Below are 18,774 nucleotides of genomic sequence, written 5' to 3' on the forward strand. Positions count from 1 at the left end.
AGTTTAGAAACTTTCTCAAGGAGGGTAAAATACCTAAAAGGAAGGCGGACACTGTCACGGGGATCCCGGCAGACCGATTAATGAAAAGCAATTCACACTGAAGTATGGGTGGGTTCAATAAAAATGTATTGAACTTTAAAGTTAATGGAGCAAAAATTAAGATCAGAGCCTGCATTTCTTGATAAGAACAGTTTCCTAAGTCATTTAATGAATGTTTTATCCTAGGGGGGGAAATTAGACCTAGTATTATAGTAGCAAGAGATTTACCAAATTAGACACAGGGAAAAAAAAAGGCTTTGTCTTAACATTACTTCTTTGGAATTAAAGGAAGAGTTTATATAGATACATGATTTTTATACATAATATACAACCCTGGTGCAAATCCTCCAAAGATGAGGACCTTTCTAGTCCTATACCATGAAACTAAAACTCAGTGGGACATTACGGTTTAAATGTTTTTGTGACATCAAAATTCCTATTTATTTGGGGAGATGCTTTCAGTCGTTTGTCAAATGTTGTGACAACCACCGGAGAAACAGAAATAGAGATGGTTCAAGCATAATCCTTGTCTTTAATGAGCTCCTAGGGTATTTGGAGAGACAAATTGGCCAATGATTACAATATAATAGGGAAGTGTAATGAAAGAGATTTAGTGAGTGGGTACTGCAATCGCAGGAGGGTTATCTATTAGGAATATGGGTTAAGTTATGCTGTGGAACTTAAATATAATAATGTTAACCACAAATCTCCACGGCTTACCACAACAAAGCTTTATTTCTCCCTCAAGCTATGTCTGATGCAGGCCTGGGCAAAACACCAGGGCAAATGGATTCAGAAACCTAAGCTGTAGCGAGGTTGTAGCTCGATTATCTCAACACTGGACACTGCAGTTGCCACAGGAGGTGAGGAGGGTTGGATGAAGCCTCCAGTACCCATGGTCTGGACTAAACTGGGTCCCCTTGATATGCACACACTGAGATCCCAATTCCCAGAGCGAATGTACTTGGAGACAGGGCTTTGAAGGAGAAAATCAAGGCTTATGTCATAAGGGTGGGGCCCTGACCTAATAAGATTCATGCCCTATAAAAGGAAGACACCAGAGAACTTGCTCTCTCTCCCTCCCTTTCCAACCCGTGCGGACACAAAGGAAGAATGTCCTCACGGGAAACCAAATCAGCAGTTGATCTTGAACTCTGTCTCCAGAATGATGGGACATAAATTTCTGCTGTGGCATTGGGTCAGGCTGGTCCTGCTGACTAAATACTAGGGTGATGCAGGCCATGTCCATTAGCCCCCGCAGCCCAGAACAGTTTCCCCTGGTCCTAGCTAACTGCAGGAGCACAGGGAAATACAGGGAACAAGTAGAACATTTGGGAAGCATGACTGTCTCTGCCCTGATCATCCCTTCCTTCCAGCACAGATCCATTTTCTCCCTTCTGAAATGCTCGATTCTTCCACAAGGGAAACAAACCAAAATCCAATCCACCCAGAGTCTGCAGGTGATGGACAACTCGACCTCAGTTCCAGACTTCCTTTGGTTTCAAAAGAATGATTGAAGACAGATTTTTCTCCCCCACCCACCCCCACCCAATGAACAATGGCGCAAGAGACACAGGAAGTCTCCCGCTGCAGACATTCCTGTCAAGGGAAGAAGGACTAGGAGGCCAGGACTGGCCCTGGCGTTCCGAAATGCTGCTTCCCCTAAGGGACAAAACTGGCCTGTGCCTGTCACTCTGCTCTGCAGGGGGCGTTGCTCACCCTTCAGCGTCCAGGCTCTGCTCTCTGTCCCCAGGACCATTTCCTTTATCCTTCAGCTCCTCGGCCAGATCAGAATTGGACATTAGCAAATTGTTTCCTTTGAGGCTTTGCACATTCCTCACCCGACTCCTGCAACTTTATGTGACAGATCTGATTATTATCAAGTCTTAAAAAATCCTAATTCTTTCAGTTTAGGTTCATTTCCCTGTATGTTGCATATATATTTAATTCTAGAAGATCTCCTGGACCAGGGGCAGTGCCCACCACGTTGGGATTGCTTTCCAAGACACGCTACTCAGATTTGCTGGAGTATTTCTTCCTTCTCGAAACACTTTTGATTTAAAAATGCTACCTCGATTTTAACAAGCTCTGTAGAAGCACCACTCAATCAATTCTTTATCCTGAGCCATTTTCATCTAATTAAAAGATTTCGCTAGGAACCGCTCCCTTCTGTGACTTCTTACCCAGGTCCACCTGAGTCAACTGAGAGGTTTTAACAAAAGGTGGGGACACACACTCAATCTGCTCTTTTTCCTGGAGGCTGCTTTAACCTGCTTTTATCACCTAAAGACTTTCTCAATTTTATCTCCTATTCTTTGGTGACTCAACATAATTACCTTTCCAATTTTACAGTGCTTTGAATTGTTCAAGTCCTTTGTATTTTTTTGTTTGCAAATTCTCAAATTCCCCCCCACCCCCGCAGTTCCTTTTTGGAAGTACCTTGCAAACCAACAAGCATTGTTAACATTTTTGTTTTCCAAGTCTTCCCCTAGATGTTGAGAAATACAGAGTTAAAACAAATTCACCCAAGCCACAAACCCTCTCCACAAAAGCCATAGAGAGAGAAACACATTATTATTTTTAATTGAATTTTTTTTTCTACTGGACACCTAAGTATTTTTATTCTTTAATGGTTTTATTGACTTGCCATTGATTGTCAATACCATACATATTTTGGGGGTGCATCTTCTTCTCTGTATATGTAAGCCTCACCTTCCCACCACCCACATTCTAGTGCCCTTCTCACCACCAGACTGACTCCCTCTCCACCCACTCCCTTCCCCTCCCCTCTGGCAACTACCATATTTTTTCATAGAGTATAATAATTATTTTTGTTGTGCTTCTTTAGTTTGTTCTTTGCTTATTTACCGTCCAAGCAAGGAAAAACCACCCAGTTCCTTCATGTTGTTGCTTTGTAGTCACTACTTGAACACAGTTTCAATTTCCTACACAAACAGAAAGGTGTATTCTTGCTAGGCTGTTGCTACTGGAAAAAGACAGTTGTAAGCTGTTCCACCTCCACAATTAAGATAAAGAGCAGTTTCATCAGCCCCCCAAATCTCTTGTATTGTTGCTTTATAGTCATAGTTCTCCACGCCCACCTCTCTCAGCAGTCAGTGGTCTATTGTCGACCCCTGTAGTTTTGCTTTTCCAGTATTTTATGCAAAGGGAACCATGAAGTAAGTTGTCCTTGGCTGTACCTCCTTTAAGTAGAACGATGCATTTGAGATCCATCCATCTGTTGTTACAGCATCAGTCATTTGTTCCTTTTTATAACAGAGCACCACATCACGCTCTCTTGATGGATTTACTGCAGCTTTTCTGCTTATCGAGGGGCATCTGATTTGTCCAGTCTTGAGTGATAAGATGACTATAAACAATCATGGGCAGATTTTACATGGGCACCTATTTTCATTTTTCTTGAGGAAATTCATAGAAGTAGGATTTGGGGGTGATATTTTGGGTGGATTTTAACATTTACTTTTGAAAATGCCAAAATTGCTTTCTAGAGTGGCTACGCCAGCTTGCATTACCACCAGCATTATTGAGGGCATTCCATCTGCTGTCCTTGTCAGCACTTGGTTTTATCAGATTTTTCATTTTCATTTTAGTCAGCATGATTTTAATTTGCATTTCTTTAATGACTAATTCAGTTTGGCAATTTTTAAAATGCAGTTATTGGTCAACTGTGTATCTTCTTGGTGAAGTGCCTCAGCAAATCTGTTCTGTTTTTTAAACTGGATTTTATTTTTTTCTTTTTGTGGAAATTTTGACATTCTTTGCATATTGTGGTACATGTGTTTTGTCAAATACATGACTTTCAAATATCTTCTCCAAACCTGTATCTTGTCTTTTCATTTCCTTAGGAGTCAAGTTTTTAACTCTGACAGTTATATTTATTTATTTTGGGATCTTGTTTTGGTAAAATTTTTAAGAGCTCTCTAGGTTACCTTTCCTTTTAACTCACTGAGCATGAGTTAGAGAAGGAAAAATTTCTCTCTGCATTTGTGAGCAAAAAAGTTTGGGATGCCATCACAGCATCCCTGAGTGCAGCACACTCAGCACTGCTCCCACGAGCCACCTCCTCAGCAGAACTGTAGCTCAGTATTTAAATACTGGTTTACATTTTTCAATTATTAAGACTATATAACCAGATTTTCCTCAGGCTTTTAAACAGAGACAGTATTATCAAAGTTAGTAAAACATACATTTTAAATGCCAATTTTGTTATATGAAATATTGTGCTGGATAGGGAGGTTATGTTTTGAACAATAATTTTATAAAAAAGAATTTTGGGCTCACTTGAATTTTGTTCTGCAGGCATCTGAACTCATCCTGATTTATGCTTACAATATTTATGAGGTTCCATGAAATAAAATGCTGTATCAGCAGTTAAAAGTGTAGTTTTGTTTTCCACAGTATAAAACAGCATATAATCATGAATCCTCTCCTTTTCTCTACAGGTCTGAGTAGCTTTTTTGAGTTTTTGAGAAAATAGGCTCGCATGGAAAATTGGTTGGCTTTTTTTTTTTTTTTTTTTTACTCCTAAAATACAAATGGGCAATTGCTATCGTGAAAGAGCAATTGCCCTGAAGTGACAGGAGACAATGGATTCTTCTCCCAACTGCACTGTCCTCTGAGTCAATCCTCCCTGGGAGCTTCCAGGCCTGGCTCTCCCACCCTCACACTCCACACGTGCTCCCTGGCACTAGTGGAACATGATCATAATTATGCGGATGTAGAGGTATGCTCCTCCAGAAATAATGGTCTAGAACCATCTCTATTGTTCATTTTGATATTTCAGTGGGAAAGTAGAATTTAACAGTACATTTAAAAAAACACCTGCCAGTGGAAAAAAGAGTACTTTGATAAGTGCAATTTTATTACTTTCCAGAATATCCAGTAACATAGATACAAGAATTAAAATTACATTCTGCAAAAAGCTCAAAGGAAATAAATAAAAGGAAATAATAAAAGGAAATAATGAAAGGAAAAAGAAATAAAAAGAAAAGCAGAACATGTAGGTCCTTTGGCTGTAGGTTTCCTAGGACGACTGACCAGCCCTCTTCTGCAATTTTGATTTTTTAATTGCCCCTGTCTTGTTACCCACCCCATCCTGGCGCAGGGAAGAGAGACCCCTGCCTTTATCTCTGCATCAAGTAGTGCCACCTTTTGCCCTTGGTTCCCTTTAACAAGAGGGAGCTCATGTGAAATTATAAAACAGATGCATAAAGTAATGGTCAATTATCCCAATTATTAAAAGGCAAAGGACACTCACAATTTAGAGAAGGAAAAAAATATCCAATTACAAACGAGCAGCTTACATAAGGACAACCTCTAATCATGAAAATAAAGAAACAAATAAAAGAGAAAGGAAAAGCATAACCACATAGCCAAGTCCTCTTTCAAAACAGAGACATTTAAGTCATTATTTTAATGCTGTGGTGCCGGGGTCAAGAAGAGCTCACCATCAAAGGGTGGATGAACTATTCGCGCTTTCCTTGACAGCAATTTGCTATATTATGAAAAACCTTGAAAACATTCACATCCTTTGACCCAATGAGTCTTTAAAAGGACTCTGGTAAGAAAATAGTCAGGAGATTGCACGTCTTTCAGCAGATGGTCATTGTGGCTTTATTTATGTGAGTTCATTTTGAGAAGATTTTAATGTTCAATTAATGATCAGATACCATACAGCTTTGAGGACCTTGATTTTGAAAGGCTTAAAGGTTATTTCCCAATATTACATAAAAAGATAGGATATCGTTATTTACAGAATTTGAAAACATATTAAAAACAGTTATTTAAATATGGAGCTATTATGGATGATTTTAAGCCTTTCTTTTCAATTGCTCCCTCAAAAGTTTGCACTAATTTTTTTTTAATCATACAATTTAATATTCCCAATCTGGGGGATTTACAAAGAAAATGTATAAAGTGCAACATGTGCACTTTTTTGTGTGGAAATTTCGATATTCTTTGCATATTGTGGTACAAGTGTATTGTCAAATACAAGACTTTCAAATATCTTTTCCAAACCTGTATCTTGTCTTTTCATTTCCTCAAGAGTCATGTGCCTAGATTATGCAAAACAGACTTCCTAAGATAAACAAGAAAACTGAAGACAAGAAAGCCAAATGACCTAAGTTAACATTTTTCATCTATCTAAAAATTATTAAAAGACATCAAGATCACAGGAGACCAATTATTATTGACCATCAGATAAAACAAGTTTCACGTAAGTACTTTGATGTTTTGACCGAGAATATCAATTTAAAAACCTGTAGTCAACATATTTCCCTTAAGGACTTTAAAGGAAACGAAATTGACAAAAACTAGTGTGGACAGAAGCAAGTGGAGTGAAATTCTGCCAACCACTATACAAGGGAAAAAAATACAACTTGTTTATCACCTACTAAAATCAGGAGACAAGGTAGCTAAATTGCTCTTCATAAAAAAAGGAAACCAGAAGTACTTAGGACAAAGATCACGGGAGGGAATCCAGGAGGAAGTTTTGCTAAGTGATGAAAAAGAAACCATATGCCCCTCTTGAAAAATACATACACTCCATTTGAAGGCTAGTAAGAAGAAAAGCATCCTAAGTTTCAGGCGAGTGACTCTCTAATCTATAATTTCCGTTTCATAGCCATGCAATTTTAAAATAGTGCATATCATATAACTTAGAATTTTTATTTCCAAATGGTGTCTAGAACATGATTACCATTACACTGTCAATACCTAGCAGACGGAAATAGCGGCACCCACTCATAGGCAACTAAACAAATACAACCTTGGAAGCTCTTTGAGAAATCAGAGCAGTCGAGACTTTGATGTCACCTTAGTTAGCTAAAGGGCTCCAACCTTGTAAAATGACTTCAGCTTAGCCTTTTTCTCTCCTTAAAATTTTAAAAGACACATAGCCTACTCCAGATGGATATTATTAGAATCTGACCTTGGAAGAGAATTTAACAGTTTTGTAAGAAGTTAGGAAATTAAAACGGCTATATCCATGCAACCAAATCTCACTGTAATTACTTGACAACGCCACAGATTCATTTTCAGGATGTGATAAATCATGTCCCGGCTGTGGAGACCGACCCATTAAACATCACTTGCACAGCGTCCCGACCCTACGTCTTATCTTGGATGCATGTCATTATCACAAAGGGGTCACTGAACAAAGATGCCGATTTAACTGGTGGAGGCTCATGTCTGAGCCGGTGTCTGCAGAGGATGATCGTGAGGCAAGCACTCCTTGCAGTCGCTTATGGAACCGACTTTAGGCTGCCATCGGAAACGGAGGCATTAGTCTTGACTCAAGAAGTTTAAAATCTGAGTTACACATTTCATAACTTATGGGCTTACCAACATTTCTTCAGTTCTCCTGAATTAATTTATACCTCACTATCATTATTATTATCATTATTATTATTATTATTATTATTTTTGTGGGACCCTCGCCGGTGGCCGGGGAACAAACCAGCACTGCAGAGGCTGTGGGCAGCCTCGCGGCCCAGCGCTCAATCACTGCGCCACCAGGGGAGGCCCACACTTCACTAGTATTATTAACATAGCATCTGGATAAAGGAATATTGCATGAACTGATCTCAGACCTAGAAAGTAATGGCTCAATGTTTTCCATAAAACTCCTTTTGAAATGGTTTATTAAACACTCACAAGAAGAACGCCGACAAGGACAAACTGCATTCTATGGGAATCCAATGGCATGATGAGACACCAACAAAAGAGTGTTGCAATGATGTGGCAAAACATATTGCATGATTTAAACAAACAGGAAATGAGTTTGATGCTAATTTCAGGGACTGAAATTATTTTGAAATTCTTTGAGTTATTCTTTCTGCCAAAGAATGACTCTCACCTTACTCACACTGACAATATGAATCTGAAGGAGTTCTGAATTTGGTGACTGTTAACCTTTTCGCAAATGCCAATCACCCCGCCAGGGATGGACAGGACAATTCTCACAAGACTCTGCCTTGGTGCTTACCTGCCCGATTCAAATGTGAACCACGTGGAGTCCCGTCCATACCTCCGCAGTGAGCTGAGAGGCCACATCACCAGTTTGACCTTGGCATTGTGGATATCCCAGAGATAGATGTTCTCGTGAGTGATCTGCATGGTGCACTCGCCGTAAATGTCCAGATTTGGTGTAGGCATAAGATACACATTGAATCGTTCTGCGGAGACAAGGACGGAGAAAGTTAAAAGAGATGAACTTGATGGCAGCCTTGCATGAATCTGCACAGTGAAGGTCTTCAGAAAGGGTTACCACGTTCCTTGATGACGTCAAATACACTGAAAAACACTACCTTTCCATTTCATTTATAAGAAATAAGGTCAATGTGAACTTCATTGTTCATTTATTCACTTATTCTACAACACCCTTTTTACAAATTCTTGTTGCAGGCATTCTCTGTGGTGAAGATGAAAGGGTTAAATTGTGCAATTGAACTGTAAGTGTAAAAAGTCAAGTGGGGTCAGTACCCAAATGGCACTCTTTGCTTCTTTACACAATATAAGTGGATATCATATGCACAATGCCTGCGGGGAATGTCTTATGTAAGCCAAAATTTACTCCATTTTGTCTTTCCACAGGAACTCAGAGTGACTCTCAAAACACATTGAACTTTTGGTCAAATTCAGCATATGATAATTGCAGATTTCATTATTATCTGCTGCAGAATTTAAGACACTGTTTTGGTGAGCAAAAATGAAAATACAAACTCCTTTCTCTCCTGGATATTCTATAGTTGAAAATATGATTATTAGGCCATGATTGCAAACCTGGCTTTATAACTTTCTGTGTATCTCTAAGTCTACAGAAGAATTCTGTAGTCCTTGATCCCCATTTAAATGCATTAGATGCACTTTATTTTGAAAAATAAGATTATTTCATAAATTCCAATAAATCAAGAAGTTAGTATGCGCTATATAATGTCCCATAAAATACCCCGAATTCCTAGCACTATATTCTTGGGTTAGAGCAAGCGATAAATAAAAATCAGTTATAAATGTGTATATACATATACACATACATAACTGATATATAACATATGTATATTTATATACACATATGCATATATAACTGATTTTTATTTATCACTTGTTCTAAACCAAGAATATACACATATATACACATATGTGTATATACATCCATATGGGTGTAAGAATTGAGGAATTACCCCCCAAAAAATGGGTCACAATAACAAAAAATTTAAGAATTATGAGCAGAAATATCTTTGTGAACTCAAATTTAATTGTGTAAAGTGCTTTAAGGCAGTGCTGCTGAATTATTTTGAGAGGCCTAGGGTGCAGTGGCAGCTGGAAAGGGATTGATATGTTTAGGAACATGCCATCATCCATCATAACACCAAGCTCTTGAACACTCCATCTTTGCAGGCACTGAGGGATTGTCTGTATAATACAAAGAATGTCTCTTGTGGCAGGCATTTTGCAAAATAAAGATTTGCTGATGCCAAAAACCAAAATTCAGATTCCCAAGAGTTAACTTTAACTTAAGCACAACAGCTTGGAAACGAGTAACCCAGTGGCCAGTATTTATAAGAAAGTGTCTAGATATTTTTTGACCAAAAATAATCTAAGGATTCAATATTTTACTTAGATTACTGACTCACAAACTATAATAACATATATGTGAATTTCCGATTCACTTCCTAAAGAAAAAAACCCAAGGAGATAAATTCTTTACTGAAAAGTGAAGGAAGAACATTGTTCCATTAATTATCTGCCATAAAACATGTCTACCCCTACCTGCGTGCTACCCACTGATCTACTTATCAGTGTACATACCATATTCCATAAATCTTAAAATTCTTGGGTACAACCAAATATCAACATTTAACATTAAATACATCACTCACATTCCTACCACAGTTCCCACTCCAATGGGATTATAAGTAGCAAATCGAAGGGACATGATCTCATTTAAGAGTCTAAATGAAACTTAAACTCAACAGAGTGACTCGGGAGTATAGATAATGCCCGGATAACTATCTCCCTTTCTTTGGTCAAGACCCTTTTGATGAAATTCTAGAGGTATGTGCTGTGCATAGGGAAAATATTATAAAAATAGAAAGTACAACTTCCTTTTAACTTTTTTTCCCCCCATCAATTCTGGCATCTGGGGATAACACCCAAATGATCATTGTCAAAATGCCAAGAAAGTGCAAACACTTCTTCCCAAAATGTTGAAATAAATAAATTTTATCACCAATCTTACTGTTGCTTTAGACTGCACTGACCCTTGATATTCACACCCATAGTTTGATATTTGGTTGAAAAGATGTAAAAAAGAATCCTGACATTGAGTGTCCTTCAAATAGATGGTGCATGAAACACAAATTATGTAAAACCTACTGAGTATTGCACAGCACCCAGAAGGACCATTCCATTTCCACGAAAATGTTTTTGTGCTCAAATGTTAGCAGATAAAACTTAGCAGTAATAAACAGCGAAAGCATATAATCATCACAGTGGACATGGGCGAAAGCTGGAAAATCATGAACCAGCAAATTCAATAAGATTCACATGATAGGGAGCTCTAGAAATCAAATTCATTGAGGCACTTTTACAAACAAATAAAAGTGATTGGATAAGGTGCCCAGAAGGATTGGATAAGTTGGCCTTCTCAGGCATCTCCAGGCAATAGGAGCAGGTGAAATGTGCCTCCTCTTGTGTCCTTTCTCTATCACGAGCCTCTGTTTCCCAGTTTCCCACTTTGTTACCTAGCAACACAAGTTAATCTCTTCATGCTAGGATTTAGCAAGCTCTGGTCTTCTTTTTAATGCTATTTCCTGCATCATCTGAAAATAATCATCCTAGGATATTTTATTTTCAAATTTTAAATATTCAAACCCCATATTCCCATAAGGGCTAATTTCCAAGGATTTGAGATTCAATTAAAAAGCAGACTAATTTAATCCAGCAGAAGACTAGGCCGGTGAAGATGGGGTGGCACACTAGGTCACCTGGTAGATTACACTTCTTTGAATTCCATTTGGCATTTGCTCTGAATAAATTAATTTGTGCTCTTAGTAATGTAAAAGATGTTGTTTAACCAAAATTTACTATGGTTTTCACCAAAAGGATGATTTCAACAGGGCATAGTTAAAACTGGCTCCACTAGAATGACTTTTGAAAAACATTGCCACTGTGAAATAATCTAAATCACTCTCTAAACATGTCATTTTTAAATTTAAGAACCAACACTTGACTTTTATTGCCTAGGGTCCTAGCCTTCAGGTTTTTGTGTCCATTAAAATCACCTGGAGGGCTTGTTTAAATACAGTTGCTGGGGTTCCTCCACCTTTATAATTTCTGACACAGTAGTTCCTGGCTGGTGACACTGCTACCCTGGGGACCACAGTTTGAGAACTGCTGATTTGTGAAATGCATTTTGAAATATTGTTTGGGAAGCAGTGGCATTAGCACAACCACAGGAATGCTTTTGTAAAGTGATATTTGTCCCAGCACATTTTATTCAAAAATGTTTTTTACTCTGCTCTAATGAATGAATTCCATCTCAATGGACTCAAGACTGACCTGAAAAGAAAGAGATTTTCTGACCATTGGAACAAAAAATGGGAGAGAGACAGGAAAAAAAAAGGGGTATAGGATAATTTACAATATATCAAGATATATGTATTCAAATGTTTTTTTAAAAAGATATTCAACAACAATCCAAACTTGTTACAAAACACTCAATAACATATTTTTCCAAGTACCCAAAAGAATTAGTAAAAAAATTAGTTGTCTAATAATGATAACAATATCTTGAGGCATGAATAAAAATTCTACTAGTATGATCTCGTGAAGAATGCTGAATGTGTGAAGTCAATTTATGAAATGTTTATTTAAAAATATTTGTTAGCTTAGAATGTAGTCACTGTTGTAAACACACCACACACACACACACACATACACACAATTCTGAGATTAAAAAATACCATAAAAAATACCAAAATACATTGCCCATGAAATTGCATTTTGATACAATAAAGGTTGCCTATTAATTAATGTATGAAAAAACAGTGATACTTATCTATATCAATCTGTTGATAAGAATTTTATCATGGTAACCTTGGTTTATAACAGCACAGACATTTTATACACTATGGAGTACTATTCAACCAGAAGGAAAGAAAACATTGACAAAAAGGGCCTCCCCGGTGGCGCAGCAGTTGAGCGCTGGGTTGCGAAGCTGCCCGCAGCCTCTGCAGCATCGGTTCGATCCCCGGCTGCTCCCCGGCCACCGGAGGAGGGTCCCACATGGCGCGCAGACCTCTCCTGCCGCCCGCTGCTCCCCTCAGCAGTGTACTTCAGTCCTTCTGCCTGCTCTGCTCCCTGCTCTGGCTCTGGTGAATTCTCTCACCCTCCCGCGCTTCTGACTGTGCCCAGTGCTTGTATAAATAAATAAATAAATCTTAAAAAAAAAAACCAAAACATTGACAAATGGAAGGAGCTCAAGGAAATTATGTACAGTAAAGCAGGTGAGAATTACAGAGGAATATTGGACATGTACATGGCAGATGAGTCAACAAATAAAATAGTTATAAAAACTAGTGATATTAATGAATGAAGTGAGGTTTTTGAGGTTAACAGGGATGAGGGAGGGAGACAGGATCAAAGGGGAAATAAGGGAGGGTAGTGGGTAACATAAGGTTCAGGTGATTTTTTTTTTAATTTTTTAATTTATGTGTTTTTTACATCATTTTTCATTTTTGCACAGTGGATGCATTTTCATCTTGGTTATAGTCCCCATACAATTCCCACCCCTCTTATTTTGACCATAATCCCTCCTACTCCGACCCCTATAGTGTGTCTCCGGTTAATAGCTGCTTGTTGATTTTTACTTTATTATAATTAGTCTTTTTCCTGGTCCCTTATTCAGGTTTTCTAAATTCCTGCTATGAGTGAGACCATCCGGTATTTTTCTTTTTTCTTTCTGGTTTATTTCGCTGCGCATGATCCCTTCCAGCACCATTCATGTTGCTGCTAATAAACTACATTAGCACACAACACTAATGATAAAGAGCTGATCACAAAAATCTACAAAGAGCTGATGAGATGCAACAAAAACAAAGAAAATAATCCAGTCAAAAAATGGGCAGAACACCTAAAAAGGAACTTCTCCAAAGAGGAAATGCAAATGGCCAATAGGCATATGAAAAAATGTTCAGCATCACTTGTAATCAGGAAAATGCAAATCAAAACTACAATGAGATACCATCTTACACCAGTGAGAATGGCACATATGAAAAAAACTAGCAACAACAAATACTGGCGAGGATGTGGAGAAAAAGGAACTCTCCTGCACTGCTGGTGGGAGTGCAAACTGGTCCAGCCACTAAGGAAAGCTGTGTGGAGATTACTCAACCTGCTAAAGATGGATCTTCCATGTGATCCAGGAATTCTACTCCTAGGTATTCACCCAAAGGACACAGAATCTTAATTCAAAAGGGAACCTGCACTCCTATGTTTATAGCAGCACTATTTACAATAGCTAAGCTATGGAAACAAGCCAAATGCCCAAAAATAGATGACTGGATCAAGAAGATGTGGTACAAACACACAATGGAATATTACTCAGCCATCAGGTGATATTTTAATTCAACGTCTGTATCCACGACCCAACCAAAAGTCAAATTTCTGTCTCTGGTCACACAATTGGCCCTCTTTACCTGTTTCACCAACCCCCATTCCTCTTTCTCTCTGGTAACCACCAATCTATGTGTCCTCTGTATCTAAGATTGGTCATGGATTGCAAAGTTAACATTGTTTAAATGATGATGATTTTATCTAAAGCTATCTACAGATTCAATGCAATCCCTATCAAAATCCCAACAGCATATTTCGCGGATATATAACAAAGTTCCTAAAGTCTGTATGGAGCCACAAAAAATCTTATCAGCCAAAGCAATCCAAAAAAAAAAAAAAAAAAAAGAAATAGAACTGAAATGGAGGTATCACTCCTTGGCATAAAAATCAACACAAATCAATGGAACACAATTGAGGTTACCCTCAGTCTCTTGCACACTGCTCTGGGATCAGCGCTGGCAGGACTACATGATTCCAGTGCTCCAGATCCTGGGTGGGTTGAATGGTCAATATTACAATCCAAATTTTGTGACATGTTATCTTGATCCTCCCATTTTACATTGCCTGAGAGGGGGAAATACCTGCTCCTCTCTGCTCTTCTGTGAGATATTTCCACAGACTTCAATTAATCTTTCAGACTATTCTTCAGAATTTATGGAGCTTTTTCCTCATTATCTGTAGGGTAGCAGTGCATCTCTGAGACAGCAAGAAAGTCCCATTTATACTCTATGTTTAAAAATCATTACATACTAATTCAAAATATGATATTTTAATAGTGATACCAAATGAATAAAAAGCTTACTAAATGTTATTGAAGCAAGGGGCTAAAGTCATTGGTCTAATGTTAAGTATTAAGTCCACAAGAATCTGGTATTTGAGAAACTGAAGTGTTGGAATTTATTGCTGACCATTCATCTCCATCTAGAATCCAGGTTCACCCTAGTATATAACACTATCTGTTTAGTTTGTAACAGTTATATTAGGTGCTAAAAAAATGAACTAGGATAAGCTATTATCTAGAAAACAAGACCCTTCAAGATCATTCTGAACTTTATATTCTTATCTCCAAATTGGGATGTTGCTGTGGTCAATTGTCAATTTTAGCACTTTAGAAATGGTGTCACACGGAGAAAGCAGATATATTCGCACATTTAGATGCATTCTGAGACTTGTAAATGCAATTAAAACAGCAATGAAACAAAGCATGAATTATGCTTGTCAAAATTTGTGGGAGTCTTCAGAAATTGTGACTCCATTTCCACACAACAGCAGAATTTGTCAAAATTAATTTTATTATTATGTGGCAGTAGCAATAAATTCAGTTGCCAGGTGCCATCTGCTCAATGGCCGCTGTGAATTAGAACCCTTGCATTTCTTGCATCAATTTCTGTAATATATATACATGTTAATTATCAGTGAAGCACACCTGAAACTGATATAAAGTTAGAACACATGTTACTTCAGTAGAATAAATAAACCCTAGAAGTATTTTTTGATCCCCTAGTACTTTTCTTCCCTGTAGTTTTCCTCTCTTCTCTCTCCCACACTTTCTTTTAAAGACAAATAGGGTCTCCCCTGGTGGCGCAGCAGTTGAGTGCTGGGCTGCGGAGCTGCCCGCAGCCTCTGGAGCACCGGTTCGGGGGTCCCACATGGCGCGCAGACCTCTCCTGCTGCACCCGCTGCTCCCCTCAGCAGTGTATTTCATCAGTCTGCCTGTTCTGTTCCCCGCTCCGGTTCTGGTGAATTCTCTCACCGTCCCGAGCTTCTGACTCTACCCCGTGCTTGTATAAATAAATAAATAAATCCTTAAAAATAAATAAATAAATAAAAACACATAGGATCAAAACAAGAGTTCTGGGAATTGTATGGGGACTATAACCAAGATGAAAATGCATACATTGTGCAAAAATGAAGAATGATGTAAAAATATATAAAATTAAAAAAAATAAAAATAATTGTTGACAATATTTTATCTGCATTTCCAAGTAAATCATACTCATTGCAGTAAATACAGAAAATTGTCTTTGGAAATAAGATCAATTCAATCGCTGTATCTTATAATAGTCTCTGTGAAAGAATGTATCTTAATAAACAAACACAATTATTATATAAATTATTAAGCCCTTTATATTACACTTAAAATGTAGAGTATAAGAATCTTCAGATACTATTAATTATTCCTTGGGGGTATAATTTTTAAGTCTTTTAAAAATTGAGTTAACATTGAGTGTAACATTGCATAAATTTCAGTTGTGTAGTTTTATACTCTAGACTTCCACATCCGCGCATATTTCCTGTGCTCACTACCAAAAGTCTAGTTCCATCCACCACCATGCAGCTGACCTCCTGTGCCCTATAACCAATCCTTTGCCCTCTGGAACCTCCATTCTGTTGTCAGAATCTGAGAGTTTTTGTTGTGTTTTGTTTATTTGTTGGTTTTGTTTCTTTGTTTTCTAGATATAATGCAGATGGTATTTGTCTTTCTCTGACATAGTTCACTTAGAAAACCCCCCTCAATTTAAGATCCATACATATGATTGCAATGGAAAGATTTAATCTATTTTTTAAAAAAACAGTACTATTCCATTGTGTATATGATGACATCTTTACCTGTACATTGATGGATGTTTAGGTTGTCCCATACCTGGGCTGTTGTGATATTGCTGCAATGAACACTGAGCTGCAGATACCTTCTGGGTATCTTTACTCCATCCCTTCATTTTCAGGCTGCATCCTTACCCCTAAAGCGAGTCTTTTGGAAGGAGCATATTATTCGCCTTGTTTAATAATCCATTCAGCTACTCACTATCTTTTGATTGGAGACTTTAATCCAATTACATTGAGGTGCTCATTAAAAAATACAAATTTATTGCCATCTGGTTCATTGTTGTCTGGCACTTTTCTGGTTTGCTCCCTCATCTTTTGTGAAAAAAGTTCTGTTCTGAGTTAATAGCTACTTAAATTTGAACACATTCCAAAACTTCAATTTCATATTCTCCCAAATTTAATATCAGTATCTCATTTAGCATCTTTGTATTATGTGTCTACCATAACTATTATTGTGGCTTCAGTTAATTTTACTACTTTTGCCTTTTAATTTTTTATGCTTGCTTTATTAGTACTTGATGGTCTACTTTTACTGTACATTTCCTTTTTTTCCAGTGAGTTTTTTCCTTTGCATTGTTTCTTGTTGCTAATGCAATTTCTGTTCAGTTTAGAGACACTCCTTTAACTATTTTTGCAATGTCAATTTAGTGGCAATGAACTCCTTTTGCTTTTGCCTGCTGGAAGTTCTTCATCTTTCCTTTAATTCTGTGTGATAGCCTTGCTAGGTATCTAACGTTTAGTTGGAAGCATTTTCCTTTCAGCACTTCGATTATTTCATCACACTCTTCTGGCCTGCAAGGTTTCTGTTGAAATTTTACTGATAGCCTTAAGTGGGGTTTGCTTGCACTTGATAAGGCATCTTTAAATAATACTCTTTTTATCTTTAAATTTTATCATTTTAATTACGATAATCTTCCTGTGGATCTCTTTAGATTTGTTAAGTATAATCTTTTCAACTTTTTGACTGTCTGTCTCTTCTCCTTTAGGGACACCTATAATGCAGTATTATTCCTCTTGATGTCCCGAATGTCCCTTAAGGTATCCTGCCTTTTAAAGTTTGTTCATGTTGCTGCTCTCTCTGGGAGTTCTGTTGCTTTGTCCCCACTTATCTGCTGCTTTGCTTCATTTAGTTTGTTGTTGTCTCTTCAATTATATTTTTCAGTCCTATATTTATATTCTCAACTCTATAACTTCTTTGAATCTTTCTTTAATTTTCTGGTTCATCTGTTCTTCTCCTGAATTTGATAAGCATATTTATAATTATAGATCAGTTAGTGTACTTACTCCATTTTTTAAAATCCCCCCCACCCTGGGATTTTTCTTATTCCTTTCCTTGGCACATGTTCCAGTCTCCCCAATTTGCTTGACAATTAGTATTTGCTTCTATGTATCATGAAACTCCTTTACCTTTTCTAGTCTTGTAGGATTGGCCATTGGTAGGTGATATCTGCCCAAGATAAGTGCTCAAAGTAGTTTCATGCACTTTCACCCATGTGCTTGCAGCTGGGGTGGCATGGTAGGTGGGGCTGTCCGTCAGCAGTGGGTGGGCATAGCTCTGGTGCAGGTCTGTGGTGCCCTGAGTAGGCAGGGCTGTGAGCTGTGCCAACTACAGTGCACAGCTATGTCAGTGGTGGTTCAAGCTGTCTAGAGTTGCTTGGCTTGAGATAATGAGGTTGCTAGGATGCATGAGTTTCTCAGTGGCGCTTGTTCACTGACTCTAGTATAATGGAGGAAGGGTTTTCAAATGTTCTTGGAATCAGAAAGGTTGAATGATGTTGCCGTAATGGCATGAGCTGGGGTTTCTGATCTGGAAATTTGATTCCCAAGTTTTCTTACATTTCAGGCAGACACTGTAAGTATAATGAGTATGATTCCTTCATCTATGGTATGGGTGCTTTTCAAACTGGAGTAAGCATGCTGGGTTCCAAGATGAGTGGTGTGGGAACTTGTATTATTAAGTGCCTCAAGTATTCTGTGTCTTTGCCTTGATTATCCTTTGCTTTGACTGTTCTGTGCCTCTCAGTGTGAAGAAACAGAGAAAGTTGACACGGAACCTCTCAGGGCAAAAGTCCTGGTATGAGAATCCATACATGCTGAAAACGGCATGTGCAGAAACAGGGAAAGTTTGAGATTAGAAATCTCCAGGGCAGTGATCCTGGTATGAAAATATACACATGCTGAAAACAGCATGTACAATAACAGGGAGAGTTTAAGATAGGGGACCTCTCAGGGCAAAAGTCCTGTTGTGAGGGTCTGTACACGCTGAAAACAGCATGTCCAGAAACAGTGATAGGTGTTATGGCGAGAGTAGCATAAACACTGAGATTTTCCTTGGCTTTCTCCTCGTTTATCAGCCTTGGCTGGTGCAGCTGGTTATGCATCCCCCATACACTTGGACATTCCCCGTTTGCCTGTTTGTTTCTTTGATCTTTTTACTTTCTGTCTGATTCTAAATAAAAACGAGAGGTAGACTGCCCTTGGAGCTGGGCT

At 38.1% G+C, this 18,774-nt stretch overlaps 1 protein-coding gene across 1 annotated transcript in view; it reads right to left on the reverse strand.

Moving 5' to 3' along the window:
- The window catches only part of DOK6 (docking protein 6), a 329,181-nt gene that overhangs the window by 103,858 nt on the left and 206,549 nt on the right, over nucleotides 1–18,774 (reverse strand). The window contains exon 5 of the mRNA XM_037508418.2: nucleotides 8,048–8,237. Within this exon, the coding sequence (XP_037364315.2) occupies nucleotides 8,048–8,237 (190 nt within the window). The remainder of the gene's footprint in view (nucleotides 1–8,047; nucleotides 8,238–18,774) is intronic.

This window comes from Talpa occidentalis, unplaced genomic scaffold, assembly GCF_014898055.3.
Source record: "Talpa occidentalis isolate TD23 unplaced genomic scaffold, MPIMG_talOcc4v2.1 talOcc4.13, whole genome shotgun sequence".
NCBI classification, from domain to species: Eukaryota; Metazoa; Chordata; class Mammalia; order Eulipotyphla; family Talpidae; genus Talpa; species Talpa occidentalis.